Source organism: Amaranthus tricolor, chromosome 17, assembly GCF_026212465.1.
Source record: "Amaranthus tricolor cultivar Red isolate AtriRed21 chromosome 17, ASM2621246v1, whole genome shotgun sequence".
Taxonomy (NCBI): domain Eukaryota; kingdom Viridiplantae; phylum Streptophyta; class Magnoliopsida; order Caryophyllales; family Amaranthaceae; genus Amaranthus; species Amaranthus tricolor.
The window spans coordinates 20,399,743-20,422,796 of NC_080063.1; the positions used below are offsets into that span (position 1 = coordinate 20,399,743).

General features: G+C 35.1%; 3 protein-coding genes across 4 annotated transcripts; 2 read left to right on the forward strand and 1 right to left on the reverse strand.

The window, feature by feature from the left end:
• Positions 1–1,170: 1,170 nt before the first annotated feature.
• On the reverse strand, positions 1,171–17,970 carry LOC130803504 (uncharacterized). Of its 2 annotated transcripts, XR_009039914.1 has the most exons (11): positions 17,715–17,970; positions 17,115–17,326; positions 10,776–10,876; positions 10,328–10,688; positions 9,192–10,037; positions 9,043–9,103; positions 8,880–8,941; positions 8,672–8,778; positions 8,502–8,589; positions 2,022–3,010; positions 1,171–1,954 (listed from the first exon to the last, which is right to left on the reverse strand). XR_009039914.1 is itself a non-coding variant. In XM_057667622.1 (10 exons), exons 2-10 carry the CDS (start codon positions 17,247–17,249, stop codon positions 2,705–2,707), a joined length of 2,067 nt encoding a protein of 688 aa, XP_057523605.1. In that variant the 5' UTR covers positions 17,250–17,326; positions 17,715–17,970; the 3' UTR covers positions 1,171–2,704. The 2 variants fall into 2 exon arrangements, 1 of the variants encoding a protein (XP_057523605.1); XM_057667622.1 differs by having other exon boundaries at positions 1,171–3,010.
• Positions 17,971–18,976: 1,006 nt separating this feature from the next.
• On the forward strand, positions 18,977–20,035 carry LOC130803842 (uncharacterized). Its single transcript, XM_057668040.1, has 2 exons — positions 18,977–19,826; positions 19,917–20,035. Exons 1-2 carry the CDS (start codon positions 18,977–18,979, stop codon positions 20,033–20,035), a joined length of 969 nt encoding a protein of 322 aa, XP_057524023.1.
• A 1,002-nt stretch (positions 20,036–21,037) lies between these two features.
• LOC130803843 (uncharacterized) lies at positions 21,038–21,374 on the forward strand (the record flags this gene model as incomplete). Its single annotated transcript, XM_057668042.1, has 1 exon — positions 21,038–21,374. A coding segment is annotated over exon 1 (337 nt), but the record flags the coding sequence as incomplete, so codon positions are not given.
• Positions 21,375–23,054: the final 1,680 nt, after the last annotated feature.

Consider the following 23,054-nt stretch of genomic DNA (forward strand, 5'->3'; position numbering starts at 1 on the left):
TTAAAAATCATACAGAAAAAAAAAATTCATACACCCATAATGATCTTTATTTTCAGTTGTAGTTATCTCTAATGAAGTTGTCAAGTGATCGACCCTTAATCAAATTGATTGAAATTGTGTAATACATTCAAAATTTGAGAATTATACACTCATAATTACCCTACATTCTATTTCAGTTATCCCTAGTTAGTTTTCTAGTAACTCCTACACAGATTGATTAAAATTATATCATACATTAAAATTTTAAAAACATACACCTTTAGTTAAACCCTTTTACTGATCCCAAACCACATGGATAAAAATCGTGTCATACAATACTATTGTAAGAATCAAACGCTAAGATTTTAAGAACCATACACCAATAATTACCCTAACTTTTAGTTGTAGCTACTAGCTACCGTCGCTAAGCTTAATAATGACTCATAAATTATGAGTCATAATACTACCTTAATAGTCTTCTTACTGAATGACGACAAAAAATTTATTTTTACCCTGAAAATTATGATTATAAAGTAGCAGTAGTATAGCACCATCAACAATTAGCTTCACCCAAATGTAATTTCACAAACATGTAGCATTTGACATAAATCGACCTAGAATTATCAAATTATCCTATTTTCATTCAAAATACCTTCATTTAAAGCTCTTTAAAATCAATTGTCATCTTCTTCATTTTGCACTTGCAAATTATCTATAACATCAAAATTGGAAAGTTGGAGTTCATTCACTTCGAAATGTGCTTCACTAGACAAATTTATTCAAAACAAAAAATCGATAGAAATTTTAAAGAAAAGCATATAATCTTTTTTAGGAAAAATCACATTGCTATTAAAAGGCCAATTTTTGACTTGTCTGCAAATAAAGGGTCAACATACTACTCTGTTCCATATAATTTGAAGCAAAGAGAAAGTTAATGTTTTTTAAGAAAAAGGTAGATAATGATAATAAATAAAGAGAGAGAATAAATTGTGTGGTTGAATTAAAAGATAGTTAAAATGTATTGATGAGATTAAAAAGAAGTAGTGAGTCAATCTTAAAAATAGAAATAATGCAAATTAAGTGGGACGGATCAAAATGAAAAATACTGCAAATTAAATAGGACGGAGAAAGTAAAGTTTATTCTACACAGGCCAACCTTTTGCCTATTTTTGCAAGGAAAGGGCTACTAACTACTAAGTCATGAGTACCTGAGTACCCGATTACTTTATATTATTTCATTAAAAGGACAAGTGTTACATTCTGATTCGATGGTTTAATTTTATTAAAAAATCAGAAAAAAACAACAATAAAACACAAAAAGCCATTTCCCTTGGTCTTCTTACTCTTTGACTTTCCAGACCATTATCACCTTCTTCATCTTCATCTCTTTTCTACTCAATTTCAATCTCCTCATCCCAATCTTCCTCTTCATCATCATCGTCATTCTCAAATTTCTCGAGGCTGAATTAATTGGATTTATCATATTTTTCTTTAGATCTTCAATCAAGTAGTCAAGCTTCATCATCAGTTTTCTCTTTTCATTTTTTTCGATATTGAAAACCCTAGAATTATGATGACATGGACTTGGTAGAACACTATGGATAACCCAAAATCAGACAAGTATGCATTATAGCTATTTCTATCTTCATTTTTGATAATCTGAGATGTTGTTTCGCTTTTTATTTTTTGTTTGTTTTTTTTTGAATGGATACAATAGCAATGATATCAGGTTAATTGTTCAAACTATCAAATCTATTTCTCAAGTTTTTTGTAAAGGATGGAAAATCATCAAAGGGTAACATGTTGAATGCATCTGCGTCTGTGGGCATTGCAAATACAACCTTCTTTCGACTGAACAATATGTGTACTTGAAAGAGGAAAGTTATTGCTTCTTCATCTTGCTCCGAAAGAGGAAAGTTTGCCTGTAGAGATATGACAATCCCTTGGAGAGTCTACGGCTTCTTGGTCTTCTTTACTACAATGAACTTTCATAAAAAAAAATTTATACAAAAAAGCAAAAATTAAGTGGATTGAAAAATTACCTTGATTAGATGAAAGAAGTTTGAGAATAAATTTGCAATAACAGACAAAAAATGAATGTGATTATTTGGAAAAACAAAAATATAGCGACATTACAAAGAAAACTCATAATGACAGTACATATCAAAATAAGATGAGCAGAGAGTATTTGACTAGGAATCTAGGAGAGACAGATCATCAATTTAGTCTAAAATGTTACTTTATATGCTAACAGAAACTAAGCAGATGATTAAATACGACTTGATATATACTATACATTGCGAGATATTTTCTTGTTACTAAAACACTGTTAAAAGATATTATCCAAAATATAAAATGGCTAGTAGAGCCAATTTCATCCTCTGTCTCAGAATGTAAACCCCAACAATAAACTAATCGTCCCTTGAGCAACAAATGGATCTAGTACCTCCAAACATCAAGAACCCTTCCAGTGACATAAAATATTAGAAAATTACGCTTAACTTCAAAATTAATATTGACAAACAAAAGAAAAAAAAAAAAAAAAACTATTAAACTTATCCACTTTTTTCCTTTTTCCTCCCCACCAAAAACCTTTAAAAATATGCACTTCAGAATCATCCTCAATGTTGGCTGCCATGCCACCAAAACTAACATGTTGGATCTGTTGAACATGTGAATCAGTCTTCTCAACAAATCTCCATCAAGAATTAAGAATAAAATTTAGTCAAACCCCACTAGGATTCCCGTCTGACTTGGGATCTGTACGGATATAGGTGTGGCCACGACTTGCAGTAGCTATGTTTCCAGAAACCGAGGTTGCACTCTCTGTAAAAGTTTGCTGAGCATCCCGTTTCCACTGCATACTCCTGCCACCTAGTTTAATAGGCGGTCGTGCCCTATATGCACCAGGAAAGACCCTTGGGAAAGAAGCTTGCACAAATCTAGGAACGCCAAAAGGAATACTCCGTGTAATACGGGGCCACATCATCATGGAATTGGTATCTGGCTGCACAGAGCTTTTCTTCACAACCTAATTAACAATTGAATAAAAAATTAAGCTAAACAGCAAACTAAATATGTGGGGGCAGGAGAGAAAATATTTGGTTATAATTATTTTTTGTTATTTATGTTATAAAGTTGTTAGGCCAAAGTGTCTATACAAGCAAAGCTTGTAAATATTATAAGGGTGTGAAGAAAACAATTAAAGGAGAACTTAGGAGCTGCAGTGCCAAATTAGCAAAATGTTTGGAATTATGAAAATTTGGAATATTGGAGTGAAAAATGATTAATTTGAACTGATAGTATGAAGAGAATGTGCGTAATCAATAACTTAGCTCACTTTTTAAGTGGAGAACCATGCTTGAAACGTTCATTAGTGTCCCTTAAGGCAATGATGAGGACCTTCGTGAAAAAATGACGTATAACCAGTGGGACAAATGTTATCGAACTATTGTAAGAAAAGAGATAGAAAAGAAAACGGAAAATTTGGATAATCAAGCAATACTCACTTAAATTATCAGGATATATAAGTAAGGAATACTCAACTCAACTTACTAGGGTGTAAATTAACTCAAAAAACACTTAACTTAAAAGTTAAATTTACTACTTTTAAGGTCATCAAACATGAGATCACACTCAATATTTTAAGGTTTGAGAAAAACGTGGGAAGGGGTTGTTTTCAATGTAATGGCAAGTGGTCATTAAAGCATAAATGTAGCAAGAGGGAACTCAGTGTTTTGATAGGGGTGGAGGATGAGGACCAATAAGAAGAAGACGAAGACGAAGACGAAGAAGCATCGGAAGATGTACAGTAATTGGTGAACAGATCATTCAATTCGGTAATGGGAATCACAACACACAAAACTATGAAGCTAGTTGGAAAGATTGGGGAAGAGGAAGTTATTGAGATGATTGATCCGGGGGCTACAAACAATTTCATTTCAGCTCACATGGACAAAAATTGGGAATACCCTGTGAAGATTGCGAAAGATACGGGGTTATCTTAGGGAACGGTGAGGAAATTTTGGGACAGGGGATGTGCAACGGGCTGAGGCTGCACTTACAAGGGTTAGAGATAATTGATGAGTTCCTATCTCTTCGATTCGAAAATTCGGATGCAGTTTGGGAATTCAGTGGTTGGAGAAGCTAGGACCAGTCACAACAAATTGGAAAACTCAGAATGAGTTTTGTTTGGCAAAACAGAAGGGTAGTCTTAGTAGGTGATCACTCTTTGAGAAGGACCAAAGCCATGCTAAGAGAAATTCGAATGGAGGGGGGAGTAGTATTGATTGAATGTAACGAGAGAAATAAAATTCGCAATCTTCTTGAAGGAAACCATAGGCTACTACCCAAAAGTCTTTCATTTCATTCTTGACTTACCTCCACAAAGATCTCATAACCACCAAATTACCCTTAAGGAAGGAACTAACCCTATAAACGACAGGCCTTTTCGCTACCCTCACATACAGAAAAATGAGATAGAAAGAATAATGCAAGATATGCTCAAAGTCGAAATCATTCAACCCTCCACAAGCCGGTTCTCAAGCCCAGTCATTTTGGTGAAGTAAGACGGGTTGTGTTGAGTATAGATGCCTAAATAAAGGCTTCATGGTTCTTCCATCTTTATCAAACTAGATTTGAAATTTAGCTATCACCAAATACGCATGAGAACCCAAGATATTCACAAAACAGCCTTTTGAATCATGAGGGGCAGTATAAATTCTCAGTCATGCCCTTTGGAGCCCTAATGAATGACATCTTTCGACTCCTTAGAAGATTTGTTCCAGTTTTTTATGGCATATTAATATACGGTAAGTGAGAAGGACAGCATGTAGAGCATGCGGGGGAAAGTGCTACAGACCTTAAAAAACATCAATTAGTGGTAAATGGTGGAAAATGCGAGTGGGGAGTGAGTAAGGTGGCTTATTTGGGGCATGTGATCTCTTTAAATGAGATGGCAGTTGATGAAGATAACATCCCGGCAGTCCAGACTTGGCCCTCACCTAAAAACCTAAAAAATTAAGGGGATTTTTGGGCCTCATCGGGTATTGGTATTACCAAAGGTTTGTGAAGGGGTTTGCCAATGTCGCCAAGGAACTAACCAATCAATTGAAAAAGGATGCATTCGACTAAGGACAGAAGGCATAAAACACATTCCAAAACCTCAAACAGGCCATGATCCACGTTCCTGTGCTGGTCATGCCAAACTTTAAGAAAGTATTTACATTGGAGACAAACGCTTTAGGTTCGGGGTTGGGGATTGTTGTTGCAAGAGAACCATCCCATTGCCTATTTCACCAAGGCGCTAGGAGTAAGGGCTAGCAACAAACCCATCTATGAGAAAGAACTCATGGCAATAGAGTTTGTTGTCCAAGAGTGGTTTACAGTTACCTACAACTTGGGTAAAAACAACCTAGTAGAGGATGCTATATCACAGAGACCTCAAGAGAACATGGAGTTGGGAGCCTTACTAAGCGCTAATGGGATTGATTGATCCTTCTTAGAAGAGGAAGCACGCAAAGACACGGCCCTTGTGCCGCATACGCTAAGCTCTAGAAAAAGGGACAAACAACATCACAGGCTTCACCTTAGAATAAGGGAAATTATTTTTCAGGGGGAGATATGTGCTATCAAAATTGTCACCATTTTATACAGGTAATTCTTCAAGAATATCACGACTCACCTCAGAATAGCAAACACACGGCATGTCAAAGAATGCAATGTATGTTAACAAGGCTCAATAATTTCGGATCAAGATAATATTCATGAGATTTTTTTGGCGAGAATTATTGTCTACAGCAAACAGCCCTTAGTGCAGTAATACCACTAGAAACTTACTTAAGATGCTTTGCAAGTGAGCAGCCATGAAAATGGGCAGCATACGTTCACTTGGCCGAATTCTGCTACAATGCCTCACCACATACATCCATAAAAATGACCCCATTTCAGGCATTATATGGATTAGTCCCACCCCATACAAACTAAGGTGGATAGTCTGGACCAACTTTTACAAGAAAGAGATGCAATGCAATGATAGAAGAGTTGCAGTTTTATTTGACTAAGGCACAGCAAAGAATGAAGTTTTATGCTGATAAATCTCGCAAGGATGTCTCCTTCACAGAAGGTGAGTTGGTTTACCTTAAGCTACAACCGTATAGGCAGCGCTCCTGGCTATAAGGGTTAATGAGAAGCTTACAAAATGATTCTAAGGTTCCTATAATGTCATCCAGCGAATTGGGAAAGTCGCTTACAAATTGGAGCTGCCCAATATTGCTCAATCCACCCTGTCTTCCATGAATCCCAGCTCAAGAAGGCAACTGGAATCGCCATACCATCCACCTCTTCACCCATTACGAGACAGATATGTAATATACGACACAACCGGGTTCTGCAATGCGAGTAGTGGACTCAACTTGCTTGGAGATTTTAGAGCAATAGGAGTGATTGCCCAGTTCAGAGGCGACGTATGCTAAGATGTTGGCCATCTACCCCAAAAGCCCACCTTGAGGACAAGGTGGAACTTTTGGCGGCGCATATTGTCACGCCAGCTAGGAAGAAGCAGTTGAAAACATATGATAGGCGTAAAGTTAATTAACAAATAAAGATTTGTTTTGGGGGTTAATGCTAGTTGTACATTTATGTTATTTCAGTTAGTTAGTTAATAAACTTGGAGTATTGCAGACTCAAAGGCTGCTCTTGTTTTTTCTTCATTTTTCTTGTTGTTTCTTTCACAAAACCGCCTCTCATGCTCAAATATATCACATAGTCTTCAGGACAACGCTATGCACCAGAAAGATGCAATTGGAGTAGGTCCAAATTAGAGGCAAAATGGCAAGTAACATAAAGGCTAAGATGGTAAGTTGAGTAATGGGGAAAGGAACAAGTGTTCAGTACAATGAGAGTTAACGATTCGTTGGACAGGTTCGAGTTGGCTCATTTTGAGGTTTAGTCAATAACTTCGAGTTGGGTTCAGGTCGACCCAACGTGTGAAGGATTTTTATTTTCCGTAATATTATAATTTTTCCAAAAAAACATGTAATAATGCTCTTTCGTTTTTATACATTAAATATTTTATATACGAAAAAAACAACATATCGATTTGAAGGCTACAACAAAAAGAATTTGAATCAAAATACAAAAATTGACTAAAAATATATAGCGAGTCCTGACTAAAAATGATGACATGAAATTAAAAACGTTGACAAAACAAAAGTCAGGATCGGGTTTGATCCAATTTTTTCCAATAGTTCGTGTTGAGTACGAGTCAAAATTATTTTCAAATTATGACCCACTTATGTTGGGGTTTTGGGTTTATATCGCGTTAGGTTAAAATTTGAGACGTGTAAATTGAGGCATGGCATGGTACTGACGTACTGTGGTCTGAGAGTGTAAGAAAGGGAAATTTTGTATATATTAAATGAATGTAATGAGAATGTTATGCTTGAAATTGCAATGCCATTTGGCTATTTGGAGAGCAAACCACACGAAGGGCTTAGCAATCAATTTAATACAACCATCCTCTCTTTCTCTCCTTTATTTCCTCTCTTTATATCCATATTGCATAAAAATATTATATTGCCATTTCTGCTAGTATTTTATTGTTCTCATTTCCAAGAAAATATTTCCACCACTACTCTTGTCATTACAAAATTATCTTAGTTTTGTCATTCTTTTAGTTCCAATTTTTTTTGCTTCGTAATTTAGTAATGATATAATTCATAGTGATTCTAGATTTACAATCCATTCCATAAGTGAATATAAAATTCATTCTAGCATTGAACCAAACAACTCGAGCTTGGCACGAGGTTCCAATCCATAGCACCATGTATTTGATTTCAATTCATATATTACAAACTTTTAAACAAACACCCCTTAAGAGTACCTTATTTGTTAAATGATGTTCAATAAGATAATTGTAAGTTACGTGTGTGAATTCGAATGAAGTATGAACTAGAAGAATGATCCTTGGTTGGAATAACGAAAATGAACTAGGGGTTGAATAAGATAGTGATCATGGACTTTGTTCCAATTTCATGACTTTGTTCCTATTTCATGACTTTGTTGGTTATTTTGAATCTTTTATAGATTGTCATGTTTTGCATCATGTACTTTTGCATTTCATTAATGAATATATAGAATTTGTTTTAATTATCTTCCTTCTCTTGTTTAAGTTTTCACATATGTGGTGTCTGACATGTTTCCACATCACCAATTTTCAAAAACAAATCATGATGAGAACAATTCAATGAATGTAAAACAAATTATCACATAAGAGCAAAGATCTCAATTCCAACAAAATTATGTCAGTTTTAACACCAAGACATTCAAGACTCCATAAGGTTCTGAGGTTCAACCTAAGCTAGAAAATAATAAAAGAGCATAACTCTTATAAATTATAAAAGGACATAATAAAACACGTGCTAAAGCCACATGATTATTAAGAGATAACCAACAAACTAAGGGCAGCTAATAATAATGAACACAGAGTTCAATAAAAACAAATGTATAAACAAACTACTTGCCTTGACAATACGTGACATAAAAGATGTCCCATCCAACGTCAAAGCATTATCTGCAGCCTCTTTTCTCATAAACTCCACATAAGCCGACCTGCTTAAGCGACATCATTAAACATTTAAGCAAAAAAAGTATTCAGATAATCATAAAGAAATCAACAAGCAGAAATTCTCACCCTTTAGGATGGCCAGTTGCAGCATCAGTTAAAATTATCACCTTTAGAACTTCTCCAAACTTGTTGAAATGCCGAGATAAAGTATCCTTGGTAGCAGCAAAATGAACCTAAGTAAAACCCATCAAAAAGTTTAAACATGTACAATTGAACATCTAAGTTTAAAAGGTGAGGTTACTCTACCACAAGCTCCACATATGATATAACATACATTATTGACAAAAATTGTACGTGAATCAGCCTCTTCCGATGAATGACCTGTAGAAAATTGCCCTGGCAGCGGCAAATTGTCAACCAAACAAGTGAACACAATCATTTGACAAGCGAAAGAACAGCATAGGCCAAATAAACAACTCTTAGCCAATAAAACTAACCAGCAAAAGATGACGCCGCAGTTTTCTGTATTTTTTTATGGGTAACTGCATCAGTTTTTCCCTGATACAAAAAAAAAACAATCAAAATGTCAACCATAAAAGTAAATTGGTCAAATTTAGACAAGAAGCCCAAAAAAAATAGTATATACATTTTCCAGAATAGTGGTTGGGATGCTATTTTCCTTCATTACTTGTGAATTGGAGTTATTAGCTCCAGCCTCAATCCCCTGCATTAATTTTGGAGATTCAACTTCTGGTGTCTTTCTTGTTGTTCGGTGATGTGGTGGGTTCCAAGTATTTACATTCATAGAGATATTCACAATCTTACGCTTAGCACTAGCAGCAGAAACAGACAGTTCTTGTTCATTCTTTCGTGACTTATGTGTTATTTCATTAGAATTCTCGGCAACACTATAATGCAACATCAGTGAATCATTTGACGTGCCAATTTGAGAGACATCCACCCCACTAGTGCCAGCAACATTGACACCATCATATATTTCACTATCAAACACAGAATTAGATTCTAGGCTTGTGTTGCTATCCATCAGGGGTGCAATTGTATTGTAATGCCTCCCATTGTCTCTTGCTTGAAGATATATTTGACGTTTCTTCTCATCAATATGATCATAATCATCATAATCATCATTTTGGGCATCAGGTTCCTTGAATACTGATACATGAGCCGAACTTACATCACCGCAACTCAGTCGGTCAAAAACATTTCCAGTTCTTACCCTCTTGACATCTCTGGAAGCCTCTGCAACAGCTTTGATGGCGGTTGCCACAGGATTTAATACCCTGGAAACCGACTGTGTTCTCTTATGATTATCTTCCTCAATCAAATTTCCAGTTGATGAAGATACCATGGAGCGAAGTCTCTTTGGTACTGGCTCAGACACAGAGTTAGAAGGCCTTGTAGTTGCAACTGCATCTCTAACAGCAAATTGGAGCAGACGTCTGGGAGCAGCAATTGTTGCTTGGGACAGTTCTCTCTGGCCAAAACAAATAACTGCATCAGAAGAAGTAAAACAACATAAAACATAGTTAAAGCCTTCTTAACTGACTGGTTATAAAGTGGAACACAAGAAGGGTCATGTTGCATAATAATTTCCAATATGAGCATGCTAAATGCATTATAAAAGCGCACACCATACTAACAAAGCTGATAAATTAAAGAAAATTTTCAGGTTTCAGTTAAAGTTTCAATTGCAAAGGCTTAAAAAGAAAAGAATTGGCCCATATAAGAGAATGGAAAAGAATATTTGATATCATAATGACCAACCTTTGGTCGAGGGTGTTCATTGGGACGATTTCTTTTTCTATGCACAAGATGTTCAGGAGAAATAGACTGCCTGCCATGTAAAGCATTGGGATACGTTTTCTTTTTGTTCTGTGTATGATTGGAAACGTAATTGGGAAGAGGAGGTTGATTATCATCTGTTATCAATCCTTTCCAATCCCTATTGTGTTGGCTTCTAAGTGCTTTACTAGACTTTCCTTTTCCAGATTCTGATACTAAATGGTTGGAATCATCTTTGATCGCAGGCTCAACCGTGTCTGGTCTAGCTTTTACCACTTCATTTGGACAAGACTGAGGAGGTCTTATATAATGGTTCAGGTTAGACGCAAGATGATCCCAAAGCCTGCATTACCAGGGAGAATCAATCATTACAGAGGATGAAATGAGTGTAAAAAACCTACATTTTGTGCTGAAAGTACAACATGTTTACCATGCCACAAAGGAATCACTATTATCACCCAGAAAAACATCCAAGTCCTCCTTGACCTCCTCCTTGCTTCTGCCATTTCCCAGTAAAACTATGACATATTCCTGCAAAGCCAAGATTTGGAATTAGGGAGGATCAAACAATCAATATGATAGCAAATTATTTACTATATAAAAACTAGTTAAACTATGAAAATTTTAAATTCATGTAGACTGAAATAAAGTTGAATTATAGTAAAAATTATATTCAACAAATGGAGTTAAAGCTTCCCTATAATCATCCCTTTTGAAAAAAAAACCAAATATTTTTTACTCTATAAATTCGCTTAGTAAGTCTCCAAAAAAAAAACACTTTTAAAATTAAAATAGCAAAAATATAAACACACACTAAATAAGAATGTAAAATTATGAAAGATAAAGAGTAATGACATTATAATATAAATTTAATAATTTATTGAAAAAATAATAGTTTAAATTAGGATTTAATCTCTTAACCTTAGGTTAAAAATGTGTTACTCCAACAATTGAGCTATAGTAATTTTTTTATATTTTTGCACTCAAAATATATATCATATATTAGTTAGGGGACAAAGCTAAATATACAAAGGATTGCATTCTCGGCAAGGGGCAGGAGCCCCTGCCTCTATTTCAACCAAGCAAACATTTCAGGAATGGAAAGCCCGAACATGCAATTAGCGTAAGTTAAGCAATGATCAACAAGTAATTAAAAAAAATTCTCCAAAAAAAATATTTTCATGATATGAAATTATGAAAATGCAAAAACATATTGAAGCAAAGGTATACCGGAAAATGTAGTCCCCAGACAAAGCAAACCCAAAAAAGATACGAATAAGCAAAAAAATAAACTATTAAAAATATTAACTTAGGTATATCTTATATTCATAAAGCTCGCAACCAAAGCATGACAGAGATGAACAAACTTGCCCAACCATATACTAAAGCAAAAAAAAAAAAAAAAAGGCTGAAGCAGGTCCATGAATTTGTAATGAATTGGGTTGTTCTTGAATTTTAACAACATAAATGCTGCAGAAATGGGTAAAATGGAAAAAAAAAATAAGAAAGAGAAAAGGAAAGTAGAATGCAGAGCAATGCTGCAAGCTCCTCAATATTATTATTCCACTTTATTTCTCTTTCCTTTTCAATTGGAATTACATTAGTATTTATAGGGCAATTTTCCTATACATATGAAATCCCCAAACTACCCTTATTACAAAATAAAAGTATTTTATTGCTTCTAACAACTTCCTTTGTAACGTCTGTGATACACCACCAACTGTTTGGTGTCTTCCTTGTCTTTTGTAGGCATCACCCGCCTAGGAATACCACCTTGTCCTCAAGGAGGTCAAGAGGGAATAAAGCTCTCATCTTCTCGTAATCTTCCCAAGTGGCCTCTAATAAAGGAAAACCCTAACATGATCAAGCACTTTGCAATCCGGAGTGTTACACTTTCTAACGTCCAGGATTTGCACATTTAGGATAAAACGAACAGTTAGCAGGTTCAAGAGTTCGCTTGCCTTATTTGAGCTAAGAAGAGAGTGTTGCGGTACTTCCAATTTGTAGGCAACCTTTTTGATTTTTTTTTTTGACTTTGTAGGGACCATAGTAGCGAGAAGCCAGCTTCTGTTGTATGCTTTGCCAAAGATTTTTGCCTATTGGCTTGTAATTTGAGGAAAACAAAATCTCCCTCCTGAAAAGCAACTTCACGTCTTTTACGGTTGACGTAGTATTTCATAGTTTGTTGTGCTTTTACTAAATTGAATTGTATTTCATTCAACATTAAGTCCCGTTCTTGTAAGAGATGAGCAAGGTTGTCAATGCCTGTCTTTGCATTACCAAAACGAACCAAGTAAGGAGGTTGCTTACCATACAAAGCTTGGAACAGAGACATGCAAATGGAGGAATGTGGTGAGGTATGATGACCGAATAATGCCCAATGAACCCAACTTGACCATATTTTGGGACGCCCATTAATAAAGCATCGGAGATAGGTTTCCAAAGCCTTGTTGACTATCTCAGTCTGGCCATGCGTTTGAGGATGAAAAAAATGTGCTTCTTACCAATTTGGTGCTTACAGAAAAGAGCTCTCCAAAAAAATTTTGTCCTCTATCGAAAATGATGGTGGAGGGAAAACCATGAAGACGTACCAAAGTCTATAGAAATGTGTTCCCAAACTTGAGTTAGAATAGGAAGGGGTGACAAGATCGGTTGGAGTTTGGTAGGACGCCATTTGTTGTTGACAAACTAAACACTTTTTCACATAGTTATTGATTTGCCTCCGCATAACGTCCCAAAACCATTCGGAAGCAATGTCGATATGTCTTTAATTCTCTTATGTGCCCACCCAAAGGTGAATCATGAAGACTCCTCAATAACATTGGAATGAAAGGTGAAGACTTAGAAAGCACATAACGCCCCTTAAAAGAACAATTTATTATCAATTAAGGAAAACCCAATCTTCCCATCTTCATTTTTGGCCAAAGTAGACTTAATCTGATCCTGTAATAGTGACCAATCTATGCCATTTAACCTTATCAGAACGTGAACGTCTAATTCGCCTCCATGAATTTCTCATCTTGATAAGGCATCCGTCACTTTATTTGATGCCTCCCGTTGATACAAGATCTCAAAATCAAAACCAATTAATTTAATCACCCGAAGTTGATATTCACTACCAATTTCCCGTTGTTCCAAAATACATATTAGGCTTCATTGGTCTGTTTTCACAAAAAAAAAATGACGCCCCATAAGATAGTGTCTCTATTTCCCAATTACGTAAACTATAGCCATAAATTCACGTTCGTAAATGGATTTGTTTCCAGCTCGTGGTCAATAAGCAATGGGACGTCTTGATTGAACCAAAACAACCCCTAGGCCATTGCCCAATCTCTACCACAAAAGGTTGGGAAATGGGATGTCTCCATTTCCCAATTGCGTAAACTATAACCATTAATTCACTTCAAACTTTCGAAAGTCGTTGCTTCACTTGTCCAGCCAAAAAAATATTTCTTCTGTTGGTTTGTCAAAGGCTTAGCTATTTGAGCGTATCTAATCCACGCAATTGTTTTAAATTTCTCGGAGTAGGCCAGGAAGTAATAGAACCTATTTTGGTCTCATTCACTGCTACCCCTACCAAGGAAATCACACGACCCATATAGGCGTCCTTACGCACCCCAAAAGTACATTGAGAGTTTGTAATACATTAGCTACATGTATTATGTGGTCTTGTTCATTTGTGCTATAAATCAAAATGCCATCAAAAAAGACCATCAAAAGGGCGAAATAACTCATTCATGAGAGATTGGAAGGTAGCTTGTGCATTTATGAGACCGAATGGCATCACCAAGAACTCGTAATGGCTTCGAAAAGCGGCTTAACACTAGCAGCTTGCATCCTAATTTGATGATAACTGGATTTGAGATTAAGCTTTAAAAAATGGCAGCTCCACGTAATTCATCCAATGATTCATCCTCCTTCACCCAAAATTACTCAACTAGAAAAAGGGATGTTAAAAGGTTGGTTTATCGCCACTTTCAAATATCGAGCACAATCCTCCCAATTTAAATGCGGATAATGATAAGGGCGAACACTCACCTGGTCGGCAACATCTTTCAATCATATGGCATGGTCATGCCATGTAACTTCAAATGCACCTCCTTCAACTCACCTTGTCCCCAAACGTCTTCACCTATTCCTAAGGTCACCCCAAATTTATGGCAATTGGAATATGGTAACTCCAATTCATGCACTAACTGAGATGAAATGAAATTTTTGGTGGCCCCGTAATCGATCATCTCTATCACCTCCCTTCTAGCTATATCCCTTATCAATTTCATGGTATGGAAATTAGTTAACCCCACTATAGTTCGAAGCGAAACGCTAGCCATATTAATCTCATCTTCGTTCATAATTAGAACTTTTTCATCCTTTTTTGTTACTATTTCATCTAATTCCAACTTTTCGTCCATTAATCTTTATGCTTACAATTATGATTTAAGGACCATTTCCCATCACAATTAAAACATAACCCTCGTGCCCTTTTATCTCTTAGTTCAAAATCTATTAATATCCTCGCTCTTTCTCCAGGGTTTGAAAGAAGGAAAATATTTCATTGGGTTTTGGGAAGAGGACGGCTTAGATGGTTTGTTAGTATACTGGGAAAAATAATTCAGGTTTTCTTGTTTGACATTGGTTCTTGCATTTCTATTTTCTATTACTCTCCGATTTCCTAGTATAGTAAGATTGTGACCCAAGCTTTTGCCCACTCCATCACTTGTTCCAAAGATACCGGATCCAAGAGCCTTAATTCCCTCTTAATGACATCTTTCAACCCATTCACAAAGGCTCCTAAGAGAATGTCCTCTGGAACCCTGTCTAATGGCGAAACTCTCTCTACAAAGTCCCTTCTATAATCCACCACACTCCCTTCTTGTCTGACACAAACACTACTAACATAAACTCCCATGATTGGCTGGTCTAAAGTATCTCAAAAATTAGCGCCTTTAGATCAAACCGCCGCCTACATGCCTAATACTTGAACTTCGATTCTCCCATTGATGCTCAATTGATAAAAACTAAAATACCTCTCGGCTTTCATCAAAATTCTTGAAGTTTTTGGTTTTCTCCTCCCATCACTTGATTCAAATTTCCCTCATTTTCTTAAGGTTTTGAAAAAGGGGTAAAATTCAAATCAAATTGATTTCGCCCCACACCATGAGAAGATTGATTAAAATTGCTCCTCGAATTTCTTTATAGGCTTTCTTAAATTTTCACTTGAATTTCGCCTAAGTCTTTGACCAAAGATACTTGTCTCGTTGTACCTCTTTTGTTTCCTCAATTTTTGTTCTAAGCCTAAAAATTCCGCTTGCACATGAACGGAGAGCGATTCCCGGACTCAATTCTTGTTCAAGATGCTACATCAGTTGAAGATTCGTGGCATTGCCCATCAATCTTGCAGTGCTCTGATACTAGGTTGAAAGGAACTGGGTTGTTGTTATTGTAATTTAAAAACAGAAGAAAATGGGTAAAAAGGGAAAAAAAAAAAAAAAAAAAGAAAGAGAAAAGGAAAGTAGGATGCAAATTTTCAAGCAATGTTGCAAGTTGTTCCATATTATTCCACTTATTTCTTATCCCTTTTCAACTAGAATTACATTAGTATTTATAGTGTATTTTTTAGCATACCTATGAAATCCCCAAACTATCCACATTACAAAATAGAAGTATTTTATTGCTTCTAACATGCTTCCTTTGTGGTGTCTGTGATACACCACCAACTGTTTGGTGTCTTCCTTGTCTTTTGTAGGCATGACAGAAACGTAGCAATGATTAGGTCTTAAGCCTATAGTCCATAGCATAAGATCGAGCAACAAATACAACTAATTTCCTTAAACAGTTCTTACGTACATGTAACAAACGAAAGTACAAATGTTAGGAAGTAAAAAATATTCAAAGATTAAAGCTAACACTATAATAGCAAAAGGGAACCAGAAGAAAGCATATATCAATTGAAGTTATTCAAGTCAATTACAAAAATCATCAATCCTGAAAGGCCAAAACGCCAATTTTTTTACCATATTACTCAAAATATTGACCACCGGCTATTTTTGAAACCTTATTAACCCATCGTTATCTTCATTGTACCGTAATAATTAAGAAAGTGACCTACTAAATCTTAATACCCAGACAAAAATATAATTAAAATCACACTACCATAGTCTTTTGCGATCAAGGTTTTGCCATTGTTGTTGAATAATCACACTACACCATGCGCAAAAAAAGATACTCCAGTTAGACACCTCCCATAGAAATGGCTATTGAGTTAGTGTCAGAGTTTTAGCAGCATCGCAATTTTGATCAACAATATTTTTGGATAACTTTGATCAACATTAAAAAGGGGCGGGTGAGAGTTGAAGCAGAAATGGCTATTGAGTTGGTGTCAGAGTTTCAGCAACATCGCAATTTTGATCAACAATATTTTTGGATAACTTTAATTAAAGAAAAAAAGGGCGGGTGAGAGTTGAAGCAGAAATGGCTATTGAGTTGGTGTCAGAGTTTCAGCAACATCGCAATTTTGATCAACAATATTTTTGGATAACTTTGATCAACATCCCTTGTCCTATTGGTATCCAAAGAAGGGATTTTCTTCCATCCAAACATAGCGTAAAAGTTAAAAAAAATAATAATAACTGAACCTATATTGCAGATGATATAGGACAAGTTCAATTGATAACTCAAACTGCAATTAGGAGTAATCAAAAAATATCCATGAATGCTATGAAAAGAACTAATATGTTAAGACAAAATTAATCATTAATCGAAATATTACCACGAGAGTATCGTCCACAAAATCACCCATATATTCATTCAACCTATCCGTCAATCGTTCCGCGAGTTTCGTAACTCCCTCCTTGCTGAAATCAGCCCTAAAAGTGCGTTCCCGATCTTGATCTCTGCCATCCATATCTCAAATTTTTCAAGGACCTAGCCTGTCCTTACATAAATCCTCTTTGCAACAGTTATAATCCAATAACGAAAACCCTAAGATTTTCAAATCCAAGAAGAGTAGTATCAATAAAAAGTAACATTTCTCCAGAAACAATTTTACCAAAAATCAGCGTTTCAAATTTCAACCATAAATGTTCTCTTCGTCAATATCAAACAAACCAAAACCAAAACTAGCAAAATTCATAGAGAAAAAAGCTTCCTGGCAAGAGGAGTTCAGCGATGGTTGGCACTTATTTTTGTGCGAAATGGTTCCAGTTATCAAACAATTATCTAAAAACAAATTGAAGGCATGACGCAGGACCGAGATTGAATCAATTATCAAACAATTATACTCAATTGTTCCAAGTTGATGAATCAAACAATTACCCACAAATAGAGATTGAATCATAGCAACAAAATAAATTGAATGTTGAAACAGTACCAGCGAGTAGCGTGAAAACTGAAGAAAAAATGAAGAAGTGAGAGGCCGATGGCGAATGGCAGTGGTCCGGAAGTCGAGGTCAAGCGCTAACCTTGGAAGTTAACAGTCGTAGGCTCGATTTGCAGGCAATGGTTGTCGAAAGGGAAATGGGGCGATGTCGGAAAAATGAAATGATAATAGGGTTTAAAGGATTAAAAAAATAAAGAACGCACGCAATTGGATTCGAACTTGAGACCTCTGTCTTATATGATTATTTGCTCTACCTATTCATCTGATTTCTTCTATTTATATGTTGTTATTCGCACACCTTGACAGCCTTTGCATTCGCATTGTCTGTGATTCGGGAAACTTTTGGAAACGTTTGGTAGGTTAGTTTATTAGATGGAAACCAATGAAATGGTTGGTTAGTTCAAATAAGCAAAAAGTTATTTGTTGAGTTAGATATTCAAATAGCTTATTGGCATTAGGCCATCTGTAATGGTGACCCAATATTGGGTCACATGACCCAACAAGAAGGAAAGAGTTAATTATGGTAATCCATTTTGAGATTGGTCATGGAAAAGGTTGGAGGATTGTGGCTTTGGATGACCCGTTCAATAGAACGGTCATCTAATTTTTTTTCAAATCAATTTGCCACGTGTCACAAGTTGATTGGCCCGCGAAAAGGTGCTTGCATCAGCCTTCCCAGTCATTCCTGCTGCACGCCACTTGTCCTCTTTTGATTGGCTATGAAAAAATAGCCGTTTTTTTCCCTTTAACGGCTATTTTCGCATTAAAATAATTTTTAAAAAAAAAAAACATTGTACTAACGGTCATATTTTTTCGAGATCTATAAAATGAGACCCATATTGATATATTTTGACATAATTTTTTTTTACATATTTTGTTCATATTTTCGGTATTTTTTTGGTTAAAAAATACCAAAGTAATCATTTCAAAAATCCCAAAAAAAAAATATGGATTCAAATAACCCTAATTATGGAAGAAATCCATGTAAAAAAAAATCAAGGAAAAAATCTTCTTACAGTTAAAGTGCTCAAATTCAGTATCAAAATCCTCCGTTCATTCCTCTATTTTCTCAAAATACTCCAAATTCTTCTTACTATATTCCTGAAAATATCCCAAATTCATCTTATTATGTTCCTCAAAATACCCAAAATTCTCAAACTATATTTCACCACCATCATCAATCTCACAATGTCAACTCTAATATTGATATGTATTCAACTCCAATAAGGGGTGAAAGTTTATATGAAAATGAGATGGAGTATGATGATGATGATGATGATGATGATGTTGTTGATGAAAATCAAGGAAATGATCAAGATGTTCAATATGGTGAAGATGGAGGAAATTCTGTTCATCATGTTGATGCTAGTCTTTACACGCAACCATCATTTCAAGATCTAGTTTCACAATTTGGTTCACCACCGAGCTTCACTCAATTGGTTCAATCATCTCAACAGCTACCTAATAATAATGATGAAGCCCCTATACCTTCAAAGAAAAGTTGGGATTTGATTGAAGATATTGCTCTCATATGTTCAGTCATAAACACAAGTACAGATCCAATTGTGAGCACCAACCAAAAGATAAGAGTGAGGTGTCAGAAAGTCAAGGAAGCTTATGAAGCAGCGAGGATGGAACGACCTCATCTGATCCCACGAAGAACCGCTGACATGCTTAAATGTCGTTGGGGTAGAGTTGCTCCAGCATGTTTGAAGTGGTCTGGAAGTTATGATGAGATTGTTAGGAGGAAGAAGAGTGGCACGACAGACGAAGATGTGCTTAAAGAAGCGCATTTAATCCATCAAAGAAAACACGGTAACTTTAACTTGATTGAGCAATGGAAAATTTTAAGAAAGTATAACAAGTGGAAGCAAGTGGTAAAAACTAATCAAAAAAAACAATTAGATCAACAATCAATTGGTGATGTTAGTAGTAAAAGTAGTGGGAAAAGATCAAGGACGGAAGAAGATTTTGAAACTCCAACAAGTGAACCTCAAGGAGGATCATCCACGCGCCCCGAGGGTGTGAAGAAGGCTAAGGCTCGCATGACAGGGAAGATGGTCGCAGATCAATCAATTCAAGCTTTGAGTGCATTTGGAGAGAGTCTTCGACTTAATTCAGAAATAATGAAAGAGAAGACAGAACTTCAAAAACAAAAAGAAGCCCGAAAACAAAAACAACTTTAACTGGAAGAATATCGAATGAATTGGGAGATCTATGAATCATTAAGCAAAAAGGAAACTCTTCAGCCATGGGAAGCTGATATGATGGTTCAACTTGGACAATACCTTCAGAATTACAATCGTCAATAGATATTTTAATTATGTAATGTCTTAATTATGTTTTAATTATGTATTATTTTTAATGATGGTTTAATTATGTAATGTTTAAAAATGATGTTTTAATTATGTAAGGTTTTCATGCAATAGTCTTTTCCTTTCCATCACCTTTTAGCATGCATTAGTCTTTTCCTTTTCATCACCTTTTAGCATGCATTAGTCTTTTCCTTTTCATCACCTTTTAGCATGCATAATATTATATATATGCACATCCGAATTCAATTGGATGTATAACTTCAAAATGAGCTTTTCTAAGTTCAATTTTGCCTCATCCACTTCAAGTTCTTCATCTTCTGACGAAGAGAATGAACTAATACATAATATGGTTGATTATGCCTTTCAATACGCAATTCCTCCCATTGTTTCAACACTACAACCAAGGGTGAGAACAAAAAAAAATGTCGAATTCAAAGAGACCATTCAAAAGGTCATTCCCAACTATGTAATGATTATTTTGCTGAAAATCCTATATATTCATTTCGATTGTTTCGACGTAGGTTTAGGATGAGGAAACATGTATTTTTACGGATAATGGAAGCTGTCTCCAACAACGATCCATGATTCACTACCAACATTGATGCAACTGGTAGAAAATGTCTAAGTGCTTTACAAAAGTGTACTGCAGCTCTTCGTATGCTAGCATACGGGGTGGCTGCTGATCAAGTTGATGAGTACCTCTGAATTAGCGAAAGCACAGCACGAAAAGCACTCAGTCATTTCACAAAGGGAATAATCAACCAATTTGGGCAACATTATTTGAGAAAACCAACACCACAAGATTTGACGAGATTATTAGCTTTTAGTGAAGAACGAGGATTCCCTAGCATGATTGGTAGTGTTGATTGCATGCATTGGGAGTGGAAGAATTGCCCAGCAGCATGGCAAGGGCAATATCAAGGCCGAGCTGGTGTTGCAACATTAATTCTTGAAGTTGTCGCCGATCATGACCTATGGATATGACATGCCTTTTTTGGGATGCCATGTTCATATAATGATCTCAACGTGCTATATCGATCACCTCTTTTAGTTGATTTGTTTGAAGGAAGGGCACCACCTGTCAATTTCACGGTGAATGGAAATAAATACGGCATGGCTTACTATCTCACTGATGGCATTTATCCTAAATGGGCTACTTTTATTCAGTCTATTACTGAATCGCAAACAGCAAAAGTAAGGTTATTTGCCCAACATCAAGAAGCAGCAAGAAAGGATGTGGAGCGAGCATTTGGGGTGTTGCAAGCTCGATTTGCAATAATTAGAAAGCCCTCACTTGCTTGGAATGAAGAACGACTCTCTGATATAATTACTTCTTGTATAATTAGTTTTTTAATTTGTGTATTTATTTTATGTATGTGCATTGTAATATTTATTTGAAGTTAACGAATTTTTCTTAAATATTAAAAAATATTTATTAAAAATTATATTTATATTATATTTATTAAAAAATATTATTTTTATTAAAAGAATAATTTTTTTAATTATAAAATAGTAGATCTATTTTAATCAAATAAAAAATTATATTACCTTTGTACATGAAAATATTATTATAAAAAAATAAAGATAAATGTTAGATAAATTAAGGGAGAGAAATTATGGTGGGGTAGAAAAAAAGTAAGAAAGAGAGGACGATGACCTTTTAAAAGAGGTCATTGTTAATAAAATTAGGTTAAAAAATAAAATTTTAAGAGAGAGAAAAATTATAAAAGAGTGTGATGACCTTTTTTAAAGGTCACCATTAAAGATGGCCTTAATAAACTAGCTTTCAATTTTCACCACGCTCATTATACTAGCGTGATTATCAAATTAATTGATTTACCAAATTACTCTGACACCATTGCCCTCAAAATTTATCTCTCAGCTCACTTTCCAAATATCTTAATATTATAAATGCAATATGCGCAATATAATTTAATTGGGGACATTAGAATGTAAACAAATATAGTTTAGTCCATGATAAATTTATCATATCCTTAAATGTCTTTTTACACAAATCAACTTTTACGCACAGCTTAATTATGTCAAGCACTCCTATTTAAGCAGCTAATTAAATCAGCTAATCAAATCAGTTAATAAAATCAGTTAGTTAAATCAACCACTCTAACTAACTACTAGGTATCAACTATCAGTTAGTAAAATAAACTATCAGTTATCATCTACTAGCCATTGCGTGATATGTAGCTTTTGTACACTATTAGATCCTTGTAACATGTACTTGTACTTGTCTAATTCCTAATTTATTAAGGCATTAGTAATTTAGTGTAACACCACGTTATTTTCATGACGTTATTAATTATTATTATTATTATTATTATTATTATTATCACTTTTGAAGATTTTATAAATATATTAATTAATTTTGAGTTAATCTTAATAAATTTCATTCACATACGAATTTCAATATTGACATATTTAGATTAAAAATAGATTTGCGATTACTAAACTAAAGAGGTTTGAATTAAAATTATTATTTTATTAAAATTTGTGAGCAAAGTGAGTTTTCTTAGTTAGGCCTTTCAAAAAGGTGAATCTAGAAAAATAAGTAAATAAAACAAAATGATGAGTTAGGGTTTTTTTAAAAAAAATAAATAAATAAAATAATAATAATGAGTATGAAACCCTTATTTTTTTTGCCACTTGTAGCCGTCATTCCCACTCCCTCTCCCTCACACTTTCTTTCATCTTCATCTTCCTCACAAACAAAAGAAAAAGCACACTGCAGCATTCTAGACCGACCACGACCTACAGCCATGGGATTGACCACCACAACGGCTAGCCGCAGACCCCTGCACACCCCACTAGCCGCCAGCTGCTGTCCCTTGGCGCGCCTCTTCTCCCTCCTTCCTCCATTGTTGTGAGCTCCTCTCCCTTGTTAAATTTGTCCTTTAATCTGAAAGATTTGTGTAAAATCATGAATCTCAGTTTAAATTATGTCATATATTGATGGAATTTGTAATGGGTAAGTGTTAAGAGTGTGATTTGAACATGAAAAAGT